Here is a 19,000-nt window from a genome sequence, read left to right as displayed (position 1 = left end):
AATTATCCCGGCTGTTCTCAGCAGACAGAGGGCGAAAGAGCGGGAGAGGAATAGAGCAAAGATTAAATCCCCCAGCACTACCGCGAAATTAGAGATTAAAGCGTTAACGAGTTTCGGCGGGTAGACGACAGTTCACGCGCGTGTACCGCGAACAAATCCTGTTCGGTCCTCACTTAGCACACCTCTTGCACTCTAACGAAGAACGAAAAACAGCATTCTCACCTGTCCTCAGCAGTGAGCAGAGCAGCAATAGCGTGAGCCACATTTTGTTTGAACACCGTCCACACCTGGAGCACGATTCCTCGATCGAAGCAGCACCCCTCGCCTGTAACCTGGATCCTCTCATCGTAGCTACCGCATTTGACGATGGGACCTCCTCTTCGTACGCACCGATCCTCCCCATACAAACACCACCGACCCACTTCACCGAAGGACCGCTAACAGAGAGCCCAGCAGTCGGAGGATCTTGGTCCCGAGTTTAAACAGAACTCTTTCGTCGGAAATGGCCTGGAGGAGTATGCCTATTTTGCATTTCTCTAGGTTAACCAAGGTTCTCCTCTCAACCCTTTGAATCCCTCGTCCAGGAACGGTTAGACAGAGTCGCTTAACGTCCGTATTCTTGCGAGAAACTTTCAGGGTCTCCTCGCCTCATTAGCCTGCCCTTTCACCGAGATCCTTCCGGGCCATCCAGCAACGAGTTTAATCAGCAAATCTGCCGATCAAACCGTCCACCCTTCATTCGTCCAGTTCCTTCGCGACTAATTAGCACGGGAAATTAATTATCTCCTGCGCGGGGGATGTCATCCGGCCTCCCCAACTATCTAGATCTTCCTTCGGAGACGTCCGATAATTCGACGTTGATTCGCCGCGTTTCCCGAACCGCTTCTTCCGCCCCGTATCCGTTCTCCAATTATCGAACCTCGAGCGGCTCTTCTGGCCACTTGGGGATCTACTTTCGATCCAGCGCGACAGACAGCACCCGTTGCTCTCTGTGCAACCAATTCGCGACACAGCCACGTGCACTTCCCCGCACGGCACGTGACGTTACTTCCGCGATACCCAGCCGTCGATCACGACACCTCTTAATCCCGAACGCGCCGCACACGCACCAGCGATCTACGGAGTCCGCGGAGAATATCCAGCGAGGGTACCTAACCGTCGAACTCACTCCGCCGCGTCGATCGTGCTCGATACGTCGATCCACGGCGGCTCGACGAACATCCCTCCGGTGTTGGCCATCGTATCACACTCGCGGGAAGGGATCTATCACAACCACTCGTCACTGGGGGATCGCGTAGCGAATAGGATTGGTATTCCCACGTTTCGAAACGTCCACGTGTCACTTTAAAGGACTCCCCGTCCCGAAATGAGCGCGGCGCCGTTACGAAAGTTTTCACGCGACGATTTTCCGCGACAGCGTCGTTGACAGCCGCCGGGAACCTTTTCCATCGAGAGTTCGTAGTTGACAGAAAGCCTTGGCGGGAGCTGCACGACGAATAAGGTGCCACTCCCACCCGCGCATGCTCCTCCACTCTGGGATCGTCGTGCCCTCTCCGTCGCTCGCGCCCTTTCTCTCCGTTCCCCATTAACGTTCGCTCGCTCTCGGCGTTATTTCTCTCCTTACCTCGCCCTTCGCGCCGTCATCGCCCCCGCCCCCCTCCCCCTCCCGCGCCTTCACCCGTCCCCTGTCGTGTGCGCGTTCCTTGCCTCGTCCGAACGCGTTTCTACCTTGTCCTGGACGCGCCTAGTCAACCGAAGGCACGTGCTCCGCGGTCTGGCTGATCCGCGGAGTAATTAACGCGAGTATCGGTTGGTAATCGGGTTCGTTCCGTCGAATCTCCAGTTTCATAATGCTGCAGAGCATGAAGCCCCTTTGGGCAGATGTGGAGGAACTGATAGGAGTTCGGGGTATCAGTTTCGGGTGTAACTGCTGAGTGGAGGGGTGGGGGAACCCAGATTCAGAATAAGCTAATTTACTGTTGTACACGATCCTACGGCTTTTTTGATCCACTAATCGACTTTTCAACTCTTGACTTTGATGGGCATCCCGCGGGCACATGGCACGGGTTCACCGCTGACGACACTGACGACTCCTGGTGATGCTCTATCGAACTCCACCTAGGATTAAACAGAAAGTACTTAACACTATTCAATTTTCTTTCATAGTATTATATTAACTTATTAACAGTAAACCTACCGACATTTATTTCTATCTGTTTCTACCGCGATCTACCGTGTACTATTTCTGAGGGTTCTTATACACCCCAAACATTACGCTACATTCCCTTTAACATGAAATTCATCCTTACAATACAATACAAGAATTATACGAGCAGTATCCACCCTTTCCTTATGGTACACTAAATCATACCGGAATTGTATGGATGTCTAAATAATGATAATATCGACTTTATTGCATCGTGTACAAACGGGCGTTGCATTGATTACCGTTACAGCACCTGTTTCTAATTCAAATGAATGGTAAGCTTAAAGCTGACAGGGAAAGATTTCCGACTTGAAAACTCGAAAAGCTTCGAAACTTGGGGAATATATTGGTGCCTAAGTTTATACGTAGGTGGCGATATGTTCTGCGAATATAAGTAAGAACAGACTGAACTAAACTGTTACTTCTAGAGCAATAATTTTTTAACTCTTTTCATCGTGAAAATTCACGGTCTCCCGTAAGCGGTATCGAATTTCTCAATTGTTATTTTAAATCCCCTGCTAACCTAGGATTCGTGCCGCGTTTCCTCGGGTATTATTTCATAGATACGATCCACTGGCACGGATACAAATTACTATCGATTGGGCCAAGGAATTAAACATACAGTCCGGACGATTAATCACGTCACGTAGGAACACGAAGTCGATAATCTGTAATAGAACATGTAACGGATACTGGCGTTGTCTAATCCGACCTATCTGGCCGCTGATCATTCGAAGAACACTGATGATTCTACCGTAACCATTTTTACATCGATGGCTAGTTCATAAATTCCCACGAACGGGTTTTTCCGTCTACCAACCGCAAATGTGCACGAGTAGTACGGCGTAATAACATACCAACGGAAAGCGATTAAAATGAAATATCCACACGGGGACGTTCAGCCTTTTAATATGTTTATTTCCGCGGGCCATGACGAGAAGCTTAAATAACGACCCGATGAAACGCCGATTTTAATTACGTCAGCACGCAACGCTGTTGATATTGTACATATCGTAGCTAGTGCCACGCCACTTCGCCATCCGGTCATCTGCGGCCACTGGACGAGGCTCCTGAAATTGAAAAATTCTCTCGTCCTGTAGTCTTTTGAAGGTAAACGACATTAGCCGTCTTTCTCTCGGAGCGGAAATTCTGAGAAGAAAAACTCGGGAGGAACTTTCAGAGTTTCGACGACGAGGTAACGGGGTTAACTCTAGGGACGCATCGTCATTTGCCGGTCGAATCCGCTAATGCATCCACTCTTTGCGTCAAGGCGAACCGTCGGGCGAGATTTATGCGGTGGCTACTTTTGTATCGAACCATTCTACGCTGCAAACAGCTGCGGAAGTGAAGAATACGTAAAGAAAATTAAGGTTTATTCAACGTATCGAGGAATAAAATAGTCTCCTCGGGTATATTTCAACTTAAAAAATCACCTTTCCATTTAAGAGGATGGCTGATGTTTTTCCTTGTCTGCGGCACCCCCGAGGGGCGAGAGTAGTGCCCTATGTATCATACAAAAGACCTCGTATATCATAGATCAGAGCAACGTGGGAACGTGCGAGAAAAGGATTCGATACGTAGCCCTCTGGTGGCGAGCGTCAGAACTGCTGTCCATGCAATTCACATAGAGAGGATGTTTAATTCATCATTAAGCAACCATTAAATAACCGCGAATAATAATTCGCAGACGCGTAGATTACAAACGTTTCCAGCTGAACACTCATTGGCTGACTGGAAATCGTGTTCCACTTAACATAGACGGAAAATGCGGTGGAATTATTAATGGGAAACGTGACGTTAACGACGTGATGAATAACGTTGATAGAGCCTGTCTATCTGAAACGGGACATTTTTACGACAGGTCAAAGGCTATTACCGATTACTCGAAAGAGGATCGTTTCCCGAGCTATCCATCTCCTTTCCCTTTGTTTTTATTCCGATCGCTATTTGCGGGACAACACGCGTACGCTCTCTGTTTTCACGGAAGCACGAAGTGCTAAAAAGAGACAAAAATACGAATGGTAAAAAGTGAGCCCCCGGTAACGTTGTTGCAAAACTTTCCTAGTATTAGTTTAAAAGGTTTCAAGTTGGCCTGCTTAACCCTTTGACTGCGGGGCGACTTTTGCTGGAAATTCTAAGGGACATAGAGATATGAGTTTAAAAAAAATATCAGCTTACAGAGAATGTCAAAAGGAAATTTTTTTTGTACGAACAGTTTATTCTTACGACGTTTAGTTTCAGAGATAAAAATTGAAAAACTTAGAAGACCTTTTTCCTGAAATTCACTTTTTGCGAACGAACTTCAAACTTTTCAATTTTTATTTTTAAAACTAAGCGTCCTATGAATAAACTGTAAATACAAAAAACATTTCTCTGAGCCCATATCTCGAGGGCGTATATATACGTCCTTCCCGATCAAAGGGTTAAGGATATTTTTGTTCTACCTCTGAAACCGTCCATTCTCGTGCATTCTCCATTCTACCGATATACATCCTTTCCGGTATATTCAATATTAGTAGAGAAAATGACGGGAAATGAAGGGAATTGTCGCGGTCTGTCGTCGATTATGTAACACGAAGGAAGCACGCGTTCAAGGTGGTGAATTAAATAAGCCCGTTCTCAGAATACGTGGCCGCACACTTGAATATCGATTAAACGTCGATTAATATTCATCGTCGGAGCGAATTGTTCACGTGGTGCGTCGGCGCCGCGTTGAATTTAAAATCAATGATTATAAATTAAGTCGTTCGATTCCGGGAGAGCCCGTGCAGTCAGGATCGATTCGACTGGGATTAAATCGATGGGAGCAGCCTCCCGCCCCTGTTTGTGAAACCAGAAACGGTATAGCCTCTACAACTTTAAGACGATCCCGGAGGACGTATCGCCAAAGTCTACGACCTGGCTATCGGATGACAGCCGACGCCCTTTAAAACGGGACTACCGAATGCAAATACAAATCATACGTGACCGCGGAGTTTTAAAAAGAAATTTGGTACCGTGTCAAGAAGAATCGCAAGATTTATCGCCGGGATTGCGTGAGAAAGAGAGGAAGATTTAAAGTCTCGTTGCAATACATTTCTGCTTGAAGCGGGACCGTATATTCCACGGAATGGACCTGCTAATGCGTTCAATTCGAATCAAAATGGCGTTAGTCTCAAAATACATTCTAAAAAATCCTCATAATTTACTGCGCCGAATGTACTCTGAGGTAAAGCATTTTACAATCGAAGCATTTTGTTATTGAAGCTTCCTAGGGGTAAAGAATTCTGCTATTGAAGCAGTTAGGTGGATGTCGTTTCTGCGAATCTTAATACTTATTTATCATTCATCAGCTCATTGATTTTCATCTTGAAAATCTGCACACTAGATGGCAAAAGGTTGTCGATAACAAGAACGATTATTTGATTTAAAATAAAAACATACAAATTTATTTGTTTGAATTTACCGCAAAAGAAACAACATTATTTTCTGGTCCCTCTAATATTTTACTACCAGAATTACTGCCGTCATCGCCGCTCTGTAATTAAGTATTCATTTTGCGAACTACTGTGCGCTCGAAAGAGTGGCAATTACTTGCCATCTCGCGTTAAAATACAGTATTACGAGCGGTATTTATTAACTATCGTTCCATGCAGGACAACAATGACCACGAGATAATTCGGATAACAATATGATAATGGCGTATATTACGTTACGTCAGCGTTATAACGTGAATCCGTGTATAGCATTCGCGGCATTAGCACTCGCCCCGCATTTTCTGGACCTATTGTTGCCCCTCGCGATCGGTGCTTCAAAGAAGCACTTTACATATCCATGCTTTTGACTCTTTAAACGCGGTACGTGCTTGTATTCCGTTCCACTTTCGTGGAAAGGAACGAAGGAAACATTTTTGAAACTATTCTATACAGGCGGGAGCTCTTTGGCTGCTAGTTGTTTTTCTTTTCGACCGAAGTGTAAACAGTACCTCGGAATTTATTTTAAGCGGGGGATGATTCGAAGCTCTTTTCTCATTGATATGGAATATATTTGAAATATATTAGTAGCTACCAGTAACATAAGTAAATTGCACTTCGCGTTAGGCTCGCTAGAGAGCGTCACGTAACAAATATGGCCACGAAAGGGCTAGATGTTTAATTTGTTGTCGAGTGAATGATTCAGATCAAACGAGGTCGTGTTTAGTTATAAATAAATTTATTTGGTTTTTAGCAAGGTGCGAAAAGTCATATAAGAGTTTTAAAAGAGCATAAAACAGATACGAAAAATAGTTTCACTACGTCTGCAAAATGAACGTGATTATATTCGAGACAAGAACTAAAAGCAGGTTCAATTACAAATCAATGAGAATATAACAATGCAAACACGGATCATGATTTAACAAAAGTTGAGAGGGACAATACACTCGTACCTCCGATTCAGTTTCGATCGTTATTGTAACCAATTCCTAGTTTGATATTAAATCCATCAACATGCGTGAGCACACGCACGGATTTAGCGAATTAATTAAATTAAATATATTTATTGCGTCGGCGATTTCGCGTCGATAAAAGTTCAAACCTTTCGTGTAACTATAATTTACCATCTTAAAGTGAATCAATTATATTTTAATCGAGCACGGGACACGAGCCACTCTGTGTAATAGTCCGAGGGTATATAATGAGAGATAAACCCCAGAACTATTTCGACGCGTGGAGTTTACAATGGAAGCACCATGAAAAAAAAGGGAACAATTCGTGTTAAAGTGGCCTGCATTTGTCTCCTGCCAGGATTGCTCGCCGAAGTCGCTTACCAAACGCGAATTTTTTCTCTCTGGCGAAAAAAGACGCCCTCGTAGAACCCTCTGAGCGAGGTTCGAGCAGTCGTTTTCCTGGCCACTGTCAGCGGATAGTTATCACGCCACGGACACACAAAAGTGTCACGGTGTCGAGGAGGTTTTAAGGTTCTGTGAGTGATCCGACTCGTCCCTCGAGCTCGTTTATTCGGATCGACTCTGTCCACCGAGTTGACCCGATTGGAATCGCCCTGGCATTCCGGCATTCGATCTCATCCCCGTCTGTTCGTCGTTCGGGGATCATCGTTGCGGACCCGTGAAACCTGGTTTCAGACGGGCGAATCTTGGCTGATCCAAGAAGCTCTACGCGGCTAATGGACGTCGTAAGAGAAATCAATCTGTGTTCAATTATTCCTGTCTGTATGACGAAAACGATCACGATAACTTTACGACGCCACGACAGTGCAACATAGGCCATGTTGCCTAAATACACTATGAACTAACTGTGGTCCGTGGTTTCATATACTATAGATGCACTTTTGCGTCCCCAGACGTCTACTGACCGGCGTAGATTTTGTTGTTTTTCTCTGTTCGGCGTGGCTGACGCGCAGCGCGACGAGACGAGTCATCAGAAATATCGATTGAAATATCTGAGTTACGGAAAACAAAGGCAACCACCGACTGGTTCACGAGGGAACACGCGGTCGAATGCGCACGACATAAAATAGATAGTATTCCACACGGGTGAAACCGCAGGGCACAGCTAGTACAATATAAAAATTCTATGTTTGTTGAGAATAATATATGGAATAATAGCATAATGCATCAAGATACAACGATATACTACATATCGCAAGATAGCTCAATACTGGAAAATACGACAAAATACAGTAAAACTACAGTGTACAATATAATATTGAATATTCGTGTTAGAGTGTAACGACCTAGCCCAGTCGACTCCTATATTGAAATAAAGGATGGTCGCAAAAATATGGACATAAATCCCACGCGAAGATCACCGTATAGCCAGTTGAAGTTCAATGGCCACCATCGATCGACTAATTTCTACAGGAATATTTGCCGTCGTCGCCGTGCGTCAACATGCCTCGAGTTTATGCCGATAATCGAGCGTAGTTTCCACGTCGTCGAAATTCGACACGGCCCTCGAAATTTCGCGTTGCTCGAAACCGACCCCATTTCCGAAAATGCGAAAAGTGCCTTAGCGGATCGCGGAACTGTTGAGTAAATCCCTCCCCGTCACTTTGGCGCAAATTGTTATTTACCGAGCGGTATAGTTTGGCCGAAGCTTGCGCCGCACCTGCAAGAACCGATGGATCTTTAAGCCCGTATCCTTCTTCCGCGTTCGTCGAAATACCCAACAGCAAGCTGAGGTACCATTACGCCAAGTTTCAGATTGTGACGATTTCAAGACGGTGGAATACACAGCACAAAGCAAATCGTTCTGCAACCGACGATGATTGCCACATTTTCCAAAAATAAATCGAAATTGTGTAAACAACTTCTTCTTTACGGCGCTTTATTTTTGAGAAAATCCGATTTGAAGTCCCTTTGGTCGGGCACGTGCGCTTCAGTGGTTCTCAATTTCCATCATCGTTACGTTGCCATGCAACGCAATCCAACATCGCGTTTATAGATCGTATTTGTCGAATTTCTGACACTATTTAAAGTAATTATTAACAATATTTGATTCAACAATGATGGAAAATATGATTTTGCTGTAATATCAATGTTCTACGAATTCTTGCTTCGATTTATTCAGCGGTCACACGGATGAACCGACGATCTGTTATTCTCTCTACATCTACTCCTCTTTTGACAAGTATGAAAGCATGTTACATCTCTGCAATCCTTCACTCTGCCCGGGTTCTTCGAGGGATAAGGGGCTTTTGGTCAAGGGTGGGCCAAGGATGGGCAAGAGTGACCACAGGTGACCTCTGGCCATTGGAAGAATGAAAGTTGGAGAACGAAAAAGAGACAAATAGAGCCCGTGCCGTTTTATTTTCTCGAAACTGTCCGACTCACGTACTTGCTTTTGTATATCTGTATGCGTTAGTGGTGGGGATTGAAACATAGACGGCGCCGTCGACACGGGAATCCGCGGGCGAAATCTGGCATCTCCGCTGTTGCATTCGTTCGATCTCCTCAGAGTTGCACTGTTAACTATTAATCGATAGAATGGGGACTTCCGTCCGCACTTCAGTAGTGGTTACTTCGAAAAAAACGCGCGCCTCCGCAAGCCGCGCTCGGTTGCTCGCGGATCCGTCGTAAAAAGCTTTCTGTTTGTCACAGAAACAGCGGGCAGGCATCGTTTCGAGGGATTTCGAAAGTTTCCAGCATTTTTTTGGCTCGTTTATTCAGACCCAGCGTCCAGTTTAATGCCGAGTTTTCCCATTTGAAAGTTTCCGTGGCGGTTGAAACTGCCATCAGCGTTGGCTCGATTTTTATCGGCCGTAGTTTGTCGGTAACGACCGCACGCATGGATTTTCGTTGAGGAATCGTTGAATGATCGCTTCCGATTTGCCGTTCGTTGTGTCGCGTCGCGATCAGCCAAACCCAGAAGAAACACGCCCCGCCGGCTGATCGATAAAGCTTTGGTCGAAGTTTCATTAAAATACGACGGCAATGGCATTTGCACTGCTTGCTGCGACGAACAGGCTTGTACGAATTAGCGGAGACGAAAATTGTTAAAAGCCGAAGCAACCAGCGGGTGATGGGTCATATGCGTTCGAAACGACTCACTGTCCGCGCGTTTCTTACAAGCACTCGGTCCCGCCTACGTTCATATATAAGCCCTTCCCAGCATTTTTCATTTTTTTCTACAAAACTAATAAAGATCATCGACAAAGAAAGCATATCAATTAACGAGTCCCCTTAAGCCAGAAGAGGTTGTACAATGGACAATGCGCCTTCAAATTCTTATCATCCGGCGTCGGACTACGCGGCTGTAAGTAGCCTGACTAGTTGACTATCCGTCTACGAGGATGCATGGCTTACGTCGAGCATCTATTAAGCTCTTGACCTAGCCATAAATCTTTAGAAGGCGAAACAACGTCCAGCTATCTGGGGCTCAAAACGCCCTCAAGGTACGTCAACGTTGACATATCCAAACGATGAGGATTCACGATCACTTGACGACATTTGATTGAGGACTTCTCCCAGCAATACAATTGTGTAAATGTTCTATCAATTTACCTGAAAGATATAGTCCCTCGGGAACGTTTCAATCTCCATCCGCGGTGCAAATATCTCGCAATAACCGATAGGAGGATCCCAACAATGTTTCACACGATATTGATCACTCGTGTACCTGCAGCAGAAAGGTGGAACAAAGCTGCATACGATTGCGCGGTACGCACGAACGTCCATTAGCATAAATCGTAACCGGGAAACGACTAAAGCTACAATCACGTCCTGTTTTCTAATTACGAAAACATATCTGGCCATAACGGCAGCATGGATCGTTATGAATCTTACTGGCGTCCGATTCGTCCGGCCGGAACACAAATAACGAGTGCTCGTACACGAATCGCTCGGTATTAATTTACGAGCAGGTCGCGATCGACAAACAGCCTGAAAGCTACACGAGCAAGCAGGATGCCCACTGTTATGCCAACGGCCGGAGGTTTTTCCGAAATCTCCGCCACGAGCCCGTTTAAACAGTCGGACAAACTGCGAAACATTCGGAGGAAAATGTTATTCGAACGACCAGGCGGTTTGGCCGCGGGGTAATGCGGCCTGTTGTATTATACACGTTTACGCGTGACCTGCGCCTCCGCTCCCGTCGCCCGTGGTCGGTTTACACCAGCCACGTGTCATGGCACCCTTGCGAGCGTCAACGTTGTGAGCGTGCTAGTCTCTACGTCAGTGTCAAGCACACACGCTGTTGCACCTCTCGATCCGCCTGTCACTGGACTGAACCAGACAGTTTGAGGAAGATTGTGGCGAGGATCACGCGTGTCAGGTTCCTTTTACCGTAAGAAGATAAGAGAGATACAATTGCACCACGACAGCCCTGCGAGTAACAAAGCTGAAGTTTATAGCGTTGCCATATGTAGAAAGTAGCTTCTATCCGCAGAGTAAGGGTGGCCTTTAGCGCCCAACGCAGTTGCCTTCGATTTTATTCAAACTCAACTTCGTTCTACCAATCCAACGTGCAGGTATGCTTTGCGGAAACATTGCGGTTCTTATTAGAGGATACCAGCACGTAAATCCTGCGTGAACTCGATCCATATCTCTCTTGTAGGAATTTACGATACCTGAATTGCCATTGAGAGTACTGTATGCTACGCGGTTGCCTCGCAGAATGGATGTAGGATTAGACTTGCGGAGTTCGTGAGCAGCTAAAGGATTAGAATCTGCCTGCTGATTTCCAATAATTCTCCGTTTAGTGTCAAAGTCGAACTTAAACCAAGGACAACAAATCCTCAACAGAGACTGTAACGGCTAACAAGCTTTGCCGTTGGTTTGGGTTAGCTAGACGTAGTCTGTGGCCGTCCGAGCTTGACAGTTTTCACTTCGAACAGAAACAGCGCTGGCTTATGTTATTCCAACTCTATCATTTATTAAACAGCGATCGCGGACTGTCCACCGCAGTTAGTAGACTATTGCTTCATTTCCTCGTGATGAATAATCGATGAATACCGAAGGTTGCCTCGAGACCCCAAGGCTTTACTCTTTATAAATAACTCATTCAATTTCGCTTGAATCTTCATTCAGTCTCTATTAATAACTCACCGAGCCGACTATGGATTCAGTATAACGATACGTCGCCGACTAAAAGTAAGGAAAGGAAATCCAATTAAACACATGCTGGAGTCTGTCCCATATTGACCTAAGAGTTCTAACGCAATCAGTCTGTAAAGCGGTCGAATGCAAGGGCCTCCGAACCTATATTTGATACATATATGGGTACATAGAGGTTCGGACGCAGACATTGACTCGCCAAGCAATTGAACGATTTTCCACCGAGTCGGTCTAACACCAGCTGTAAACATCGATGAAAATTATCGTTATTAATTGTAGGGCAGCTTCGTCAGAGACAAATATTTGGCGGCTCCAACAGTTGCTGATTACTATCCCTAGCCAAACAAGGACGAGCGCCCTTCGAGAAGATGGATAAGATTTATACCGTGGGGCGAGAGATGTCTCGGAGTAATTAATACGAAATTGGATTGAAGGCAACGCGCTCTTACGCGAGAAAAAGGAAATATATCTACACTTCTCGCTGTCGGTGAATTGCTACTCGAGTTGTCCTACTAACAGAGCGAACAGAAATTAAAGAGGAAGTGTTTTGAATATCATGTAATTCTGAAGTGAATTCGTGATGGAAATGCTCAGGGCGAAGCTAGTGTTTTGACAGTGGAGCAGTGACTAGCGTAGCCGACTACCACGCTTGAGAGCCCTGGGTTCGAATCCCCGGGCGTCCGTTCCGATTTTTCATGGTTGGGTTAGGACCGAATATGAATACAAGTATCGAAAACCCTGTATGGCATAAGATAAGCAATGAAAAAAGAAAAGACAATAAAAAGAGAAAGAGCAATTGGAAAGAGCAAACACATAGTGGCGAAATATGGGACTTCAGTTTCCATTCACCTTGAAATAAATAAAGTCAAAGACAAAAGAGATACCAGTGCCGCGTGGGTAGCACAAATGGTACTAAAGAGAGGTTAGTTACAACGCAGTCCACTGGCGGCGCTGCCTGTCCAGTGCTCTTCGAGAGGAATGTTGTATTTCTTTTAAACCCGAGTTATTTCTTTTACTTCGTGTAAATTAGGACGCAATGATCACAAAACGATGTACCTGGAGCTTCACTGGAACAATAGTATTGCAGCGGCTAGTCGATGGATTTCGAGAAGCTTTGCCAGGACTGGTTTATGTCAGGGGGTGGAAGACAAGCACGAAGGGGTGTGTCGGGAAGTGGGATGGCGGTGGCGGTTATTGAATTATTAATTAAGTCGGTTAATTAATAAACGATAGGCCACAGGCCCCGGCAGTCAGCCAACCCTTGCAAGCTTGCACCTACTCATTTTACGTGGCGCGCGATGCTGGCGCGGTGATCGTCACAGCCGGCACGTTTCCAGCCTTTGTGTTCGGCCTGACTTCATATATCTTCTATATTAGACAGCAGCCAAACCTGACTTTCTCTCCCGCGTGCCCTTCCATTCTTCTCGGCCCCGGCTATCTCCTTCGTTATTTATTTTATTGTATTTTTTCCCGTCTCCCTGGCCACTATTCGTTCGCTCTGCACCTGTATATTTTCATTCGCCCCCGAGAAAATTAATGTTCCCCGGTACACGGGTTTCCCTTTCTTCTCGAGCATCTTCACGAGAAATTATTAAGCGTCGTTGCGTCGCGGGGCGTCTCTAGTATGATTTGTTCATGTTTTCTTTTTTTTTTTTTTTTTTTTTTACGGTTACCTGCAAAGAAGGAAAGTACTCCGGTTAAGAAAAATATCGCGACGATTTCTTTTTTCAAAGAAGCACAAGTTTCGAAACCAGCGCGGGCTTGTTGAATGAAAAAAGCTGACAGTCCGTAACAGACATTACTTGTTCATAGAAGAAAGGGATCTGTAATAAAATAACACATTAGTCGACTTAAAATATCGAACGCTAGAGGTGGCTAGCCTAGGGAACTCCGTTTCGCGTTACTATATTTCTCTGCAACGCGATATTTGCGGCCTCGTCATGTCAAACGTCTGACAAGTTGTATCTACGTGCATTTACAGAGTCGAAACCTGCATAAAAAAACATTTGAATCGATCATCGTGTCCAATTTATTTGCCCACGCTTTCGCGACTGCGGATACATACATGTCATTGCTGTTATTGCATTTCTACGAATCGCTGAATTTCGTTCATTGGCTGCTCAAATCCATTTCGTTTTGTGACATGACGGGTGAAAAAAAAATCTCTAAATGCCACTTGCGCGCTATGAAAATGCACAGTAAAACTGTCGCACCGTAGTAGTTTATTAATGCGTCAGTAAACTTATTCAATTATTTACTTTTCTTTCATCGTGTTTATAATCAAATGAATTTGAACTCACTGGAACAAACAATATGGTCCCTTGTAAAAGCATAGAACGCGTTTACTCGTTGCACGTTATTAATCTCGATGGATTCGCGCTCGCAGCCCCTGTTGTTTATTGCTAAACACGCCGAGGAAAATAAATATCGCTGGATCGGAGGCCGGGCGACGCGTGATGCGACTGATTAATGACAAAGAGGACAGAATGAAATAGTGGCGAGAAGGGATGGCGAGTGCGTTTTTGCGTTTGATGGAATGATTATACAGAGCAAGGCAGCCATTAAGCTCACCTTGAGCGGCTTGTGAATCATGCGTTTCCATCGTCAGCTATATTTTCGAACTAATATCCATCGTATACGTTGACCTAATTTCCTCAGACCGGTCGACCCACAATCGTATACAAACAAAGTTTATCCATCGTGACTCACCAGCCCGCTGAAGCGGTCCCAGAAATCTTTATGACATCCGCAAACTTTTCCGCAAGAACGTTTCTGAACTTCGTGTCACAGCTTTATCGGGATGGCTTTTAATCATCGTGCCGCGCACCTTCCGGACACCCGTTAGATAAAACGTAGATCCGCGACAAACTCGCGCGGGGGCACGGAAAATGGCAGAAAATATCGCGCGACGTGATAAGCTGGAAGCACTCGTACGTCAAAAAAAAAAAAAAAAAAAATACTATATATCACTGGAGAACATAATATACCGAGTGGCCTCAATTTGAGCCGTGGAACTAGATTGTTATACGACCTTAAAAGAACTTGGTGGAGTTTGATGTGACCAATGGGACTGGAAACTATCAACGCTCTATTAACACACCGTGCACATAAAATATTGAAGATGTTTTAAATAGTGGACAGAGGTCATGAATTCCAGTTTCCGGAAAATCGAGTCACGAGTGGTTGAAGTGCGAAGACCATAACAGTAATGCGTGTATAGTTTGACAAGTCAGAAAAGATCCCTAGAGGGCGTGGTCTGCGCTTGGCGAAGTGGAGGGAAGGGAACCGACCAATGAGACGTATGTTCACCTTTTTTTTCTCCAAGGTGTGAGGGGATATTTTCATTTGTTAAAAGAGCACGGGATCTCTGGTGTCGCATCATGCATATCGAGCAACTAATCATCATATTGATCGAACTGTTGAAAATAAAATAACACGATCGGTCTGGCTGTACGTGAGGAAAAACGAAACGTAAATTCAGCAGGGACGACGAAAAGTACCGAAGCAAATATTGTCGTCGGATCGACGGTGGCTGAAAGAAATACAGAACCCGAGCGTAGGGTGGCGAACAGAGCGGAGAAAAAAAGTTTCAGCCCCCGAGAAACGAAGCCCGCGGGGCTGGCAGAGAATCGAATTACACGATATGGACCATAAAATAAATAAACGAATATTCATTCCACCCCTGCTATCTTCCTCCTTTTCCTCCAACAATTTCTTGCTCTTTTTTCCCGCCCGTCCCCTTTTCTACGTTCCGCGTCGTTGTGGGCGCGGTTCGATCGTAACTCGCGTTAATTGGCCCGCCGAATTAATGGACTCGTTGATCTTCGTTGGCTGGAACAACGCGTTTCGAGCGTTTCCCTCGAAGACGAGAGCGTAGGAACGCGCACTGACTGTCTCTAACTCACGACGGTCGTCCGTGTTCGTCCCTGACGGCACTGATAGCGGATTATTGTTGTTCCTTTAATTGTCGAGTAGTTCGTCTTTGTTCAGGCAATAATTGTGTACGCGCGCGAGGGGATACGCCTGGTGGCTATTAAAAAACGGGACACAAATCCCCTGAATGTAGCGAGATACTTGTTGCAGATCGCCGGCTCGCACTTATTCTCCTCAAACAGAAGTAACTTTATGTTATAATAACTCTAGTGAACTTGTGTAGGTATAATAAGTATGATACTGTAAGGTTATAAAGCTTGCGATTTTCTGGTCTGACCACATACGGCCTTATACTACTTGCTCTACCTATACGTCCAATGCTACTGCCTGGTCTGACCACATATGGCCCTATACTACTTGATTCACCTACACGCGTTATTCTACTGCCTTGTCCTACCACATACGATCATATACCACTTATACGGCCAATTAAAATTTAACTTTACAATCTTTACAAATTCTACGAGGCAAAATGCGCGAGTTAAAAATGAAATATAGATGGAAGATAAGGATATTGCCACTGCCGTACATCCTTCGAATTTCTCGCGTTTCCGTTCATCCAGGATTCACCCGGATATCTTCTTTTCCTTCCTTGTCCCGTGTATCCTCGCAACGAGTTATTCAAAGGCCGGATACGTTCGAAAGCGCTCGAGATTTTACCTCGATACCCCGATCTCTTCCGCTTCTTACCGTCTCCTTCCGGCTCGAACTGGATAACTCGAAGCTAGGTAACTTGAAAATCGAACATGGGAGCATCATCGATCTTTGCTCGCAATTTAATACTGCTTCCATATATCGAAAGAATACAGTTTAATCTACAATATTTTCTCGTCAATAATTGAAGTAGCACAGACTAACGGGCAGCAACAATTATTTCTTCGGACCGGGTCCGACAGATGTTTCAGCAATCTACGGTATATCATTCTTTAAGACAAACTCCTGCATGTTTGCTGAAGTATGCGATTACTCGCAACCTTTTGATCTTCGACCGAAAAACAAAGAATTCTTGATGCTATCCGTGTCGGGTCGATTTCCCTGTACATTTTCCAAGGACGTAATCCGAGAAAACAATCTGCCGGTATTAATCGGCACTCGGAAGTTCCGCGTTCCGTTCGGTTACGCCATCGTGATTGTGCACTGGAACTTGGGCAATTCGATCGGAACTAGGCCGGGCCACGTTTTCGGAAACAAGATTTACCCTAACTGTCGCAGCTGGGAAAAAATTCGTCGAATTGCGGGACTAGAAAAGAGAGTTGGAGAACTAGACAGGGAATTCGATTACAGTTTTTGCACCGGGGCTCGTAGCGATCCCCTCTGCGTTTTAGTTTCGCTTTCTGCCCCCGGAATAGGGAATACCTCCGACGAATTTCGATTATAGCGGCGACGCCGAGGGCTCCGTTGATGGGAGTGACTTTTCGGTGAGCTGGGAGGAGCAAAGATGTTTAGATGTTTCTGTTGGATATTTAGCTAAATAAAACACGCAGGTTTCGAGTCATCCTTGGTGTAATGTATCAGATGATTTCAGCGAATCTCGATATATTTATCATTCATCAGCTCCTTGATTTTTATCGATATGGAATTAAATATTTGCACGAGACACTGCGATATTTCATCCGAAAATTAGGTTAACGAATCGGGAGTTGGATCAGCGAATACGGTTTTTCGCCGAAATACAACAGTTTTTTTTTATTTAGATAACTCTTGGTAGTATCTAAGCAAATTAGGTCTTCCTGAGACCAAGATAAATAAATTATCCTTGGTGTATTGATTCATCGGGATCGCCTAATTTGGAAGTTCGACCACGTACGATAATATAGAGCACCTATGAATGGCTGCGTAATTGTTTCACCTGGGGAGCTCGCGGCGCCGCTGGGGATTGACCTGCGTTCGAGTATCGCGCACGTATCGCGGGTCTCCTCGTTTTTCATCCTCTGTTCCCGCGGCTCTGACCCGACTCGCTCTCCCCCGTCATCGGTCCATCTTGTATCCCCCGGGAAATTTTAAACTCGCTCGCTCCCACTTGGGGGCCAGAAGGAGCACGACGCCTCCACTGAAGGGAGAGAGATGGTGGCCAGGCAACGTTTTCCGTTTCACCTTTCGCATACTGATCAGCCGACGATACGGGGAGATCCTCGTCCTCGCGGAACTATGATACTGCCAGTCGAGAAGTAACGACTCTGTTTTCCACGCTGAATCGAGTTCAACCACGGCTCCTTGGTACGCCAGCTTACGGACGCTATTATTCCGGGGGCATTAAGGGTAGTATCCTGCCGGACCAACCTTGGCGCGTCACCCTCGAAGCATTTTAATGGCCCCATTGACGACCTTCGTGCCACGGCCCTAGGATCCAGAAGAAATCCCCCGGCAATACCCGCCGAACATTTTGATGTTGCTCGGTCCATTGTGTATAATTTTGTTGGGTCATTTCGAAGGGTCATCCGGCGAGTTGCTCGTCCACAATCTCGACGACACTTTGGGGGGTTGAAGAAAGGACAGAAACGGGGGATACATACTTTTTCAGAGGTAGCGAGTCAATAACGAGTCGTGTATTCGTACATTTTCGATTTGTCGAATCTGACGGGTTTAACTTTGCAATTAACCCTGTCAGATCTGAATTATTTATTTTTCGACTAAAATTAATATGAAAAGAAAATTTTTTTAAATCCTGATAGTGTAGTTCTCGAGAAAAACTGGTCTTTCTTTGTGTGCGCAAATAAGGACATTCGTCCTAAACGATAGTGTCGGTTTTGTGTGCGGCAATTTTGTGTCCTCAATTGTGGACGCCAGGCCTGAAAGGGTTAATCTTACTGGAAGTCTTAAGGGCGCGGGAATCGTTATTGCGAAATTTCCAAACGAGTCTTTGAAACGTCGACTTCGATTGGTGGCAGCAGGGAACCGAGACGTAATTTCCGTGCTTTGTTTGCGCCTGCAGGTCGCGTATCGAGCGGGCCGATATCGAACTCCTCCAGCGTGATCACGAACAATTGCGGCAGCTTAAAGCAAACGCCTTTTGTCTCGCGAGGAAGGGACGAAAATGGAGGCCGCAAATTAATGGGCGCACGAGTGGAGTCTTCTGTAGTTCTTTCGGCGTCTTCCGCGGGGTTGCCAGGAAGCCTCGCAAAAAGCGGAAAAAAGTGTTAAACGCGTGGAAGTAGCTATAGTCGATGGAAGTAATGGCCCTCGGAAAAAGGAGGAAGCGGGGCTAAGGATCCACTAACGTCCAAAGGTCTACACGTTACCATATCTCTGGAACGTTAACATAGCTTTCCTCTAATCTATTATGCACTGCTAGGACGTTGTACTTTTACGCATCGTGGCTCCGTGAAACC

At 45.5% G+C, this 19,000-nt stretch overlaps 1 protein-coding gene and 1 long non-coding RNA gene across 15 annotated transcripts in view; one reads left to right on the top strand and one right to left on the bottom strand.

The window, feature by feature from the left end:
- LOC128890321 (uncharacterized) overlaps nucleotides 1-1,461 on the bottom strand; it is a 53,169-nt gene extending 51,708 nt beyond the window's left edge. For all 12 annotated transcript variants that reach the window (XM_054148742.1, XM_054148705.1, XM_054148714.1 and 9 more), the window contains exon 1: nucleotides 223-1,461. In XM_054148742.1, the coding sequence (XP_054004717.1) occupies nucleotides 223-403 (181 nt within the window). In that variant the 5' untranslated portion in view covers nucleotides 404-1,461. The remainder of the gene's footprint in view (nucleotides 1-222) is intronic.
- The window catches only part of LOC128890373 (uncharacterized), a 190,584-nt gene that overhangs the window by 135,488 nt on the left and 36,096 nt on the right, over nucleotides 1-19,000 (top strand). The window lies entirely within an intron of this gene.

The sequence above is a fragment of the Hylaeus anthracinus genome, unplaced genomic scaffold (assembly GCF_026225885.1).
Source record: "Hylaeus anthracinus isolate JK02 unplaced genomic scaffold, UHH_iyHylAnth1.0_haploid 0, whole genome shotgun sequence".
NCBI classification, from domain to species: Eukaryota; Metazoa; Arthropoda; class Insecta; order Hymenoptera; family Colletidae; genus Hylaeus; species Hylaeus anthracinus.
The sequence above is the reverse complement of the archived record's forward strand: the minus strand, read 5'-3'. Positions and strand labels throughout refer to the sequence as shown.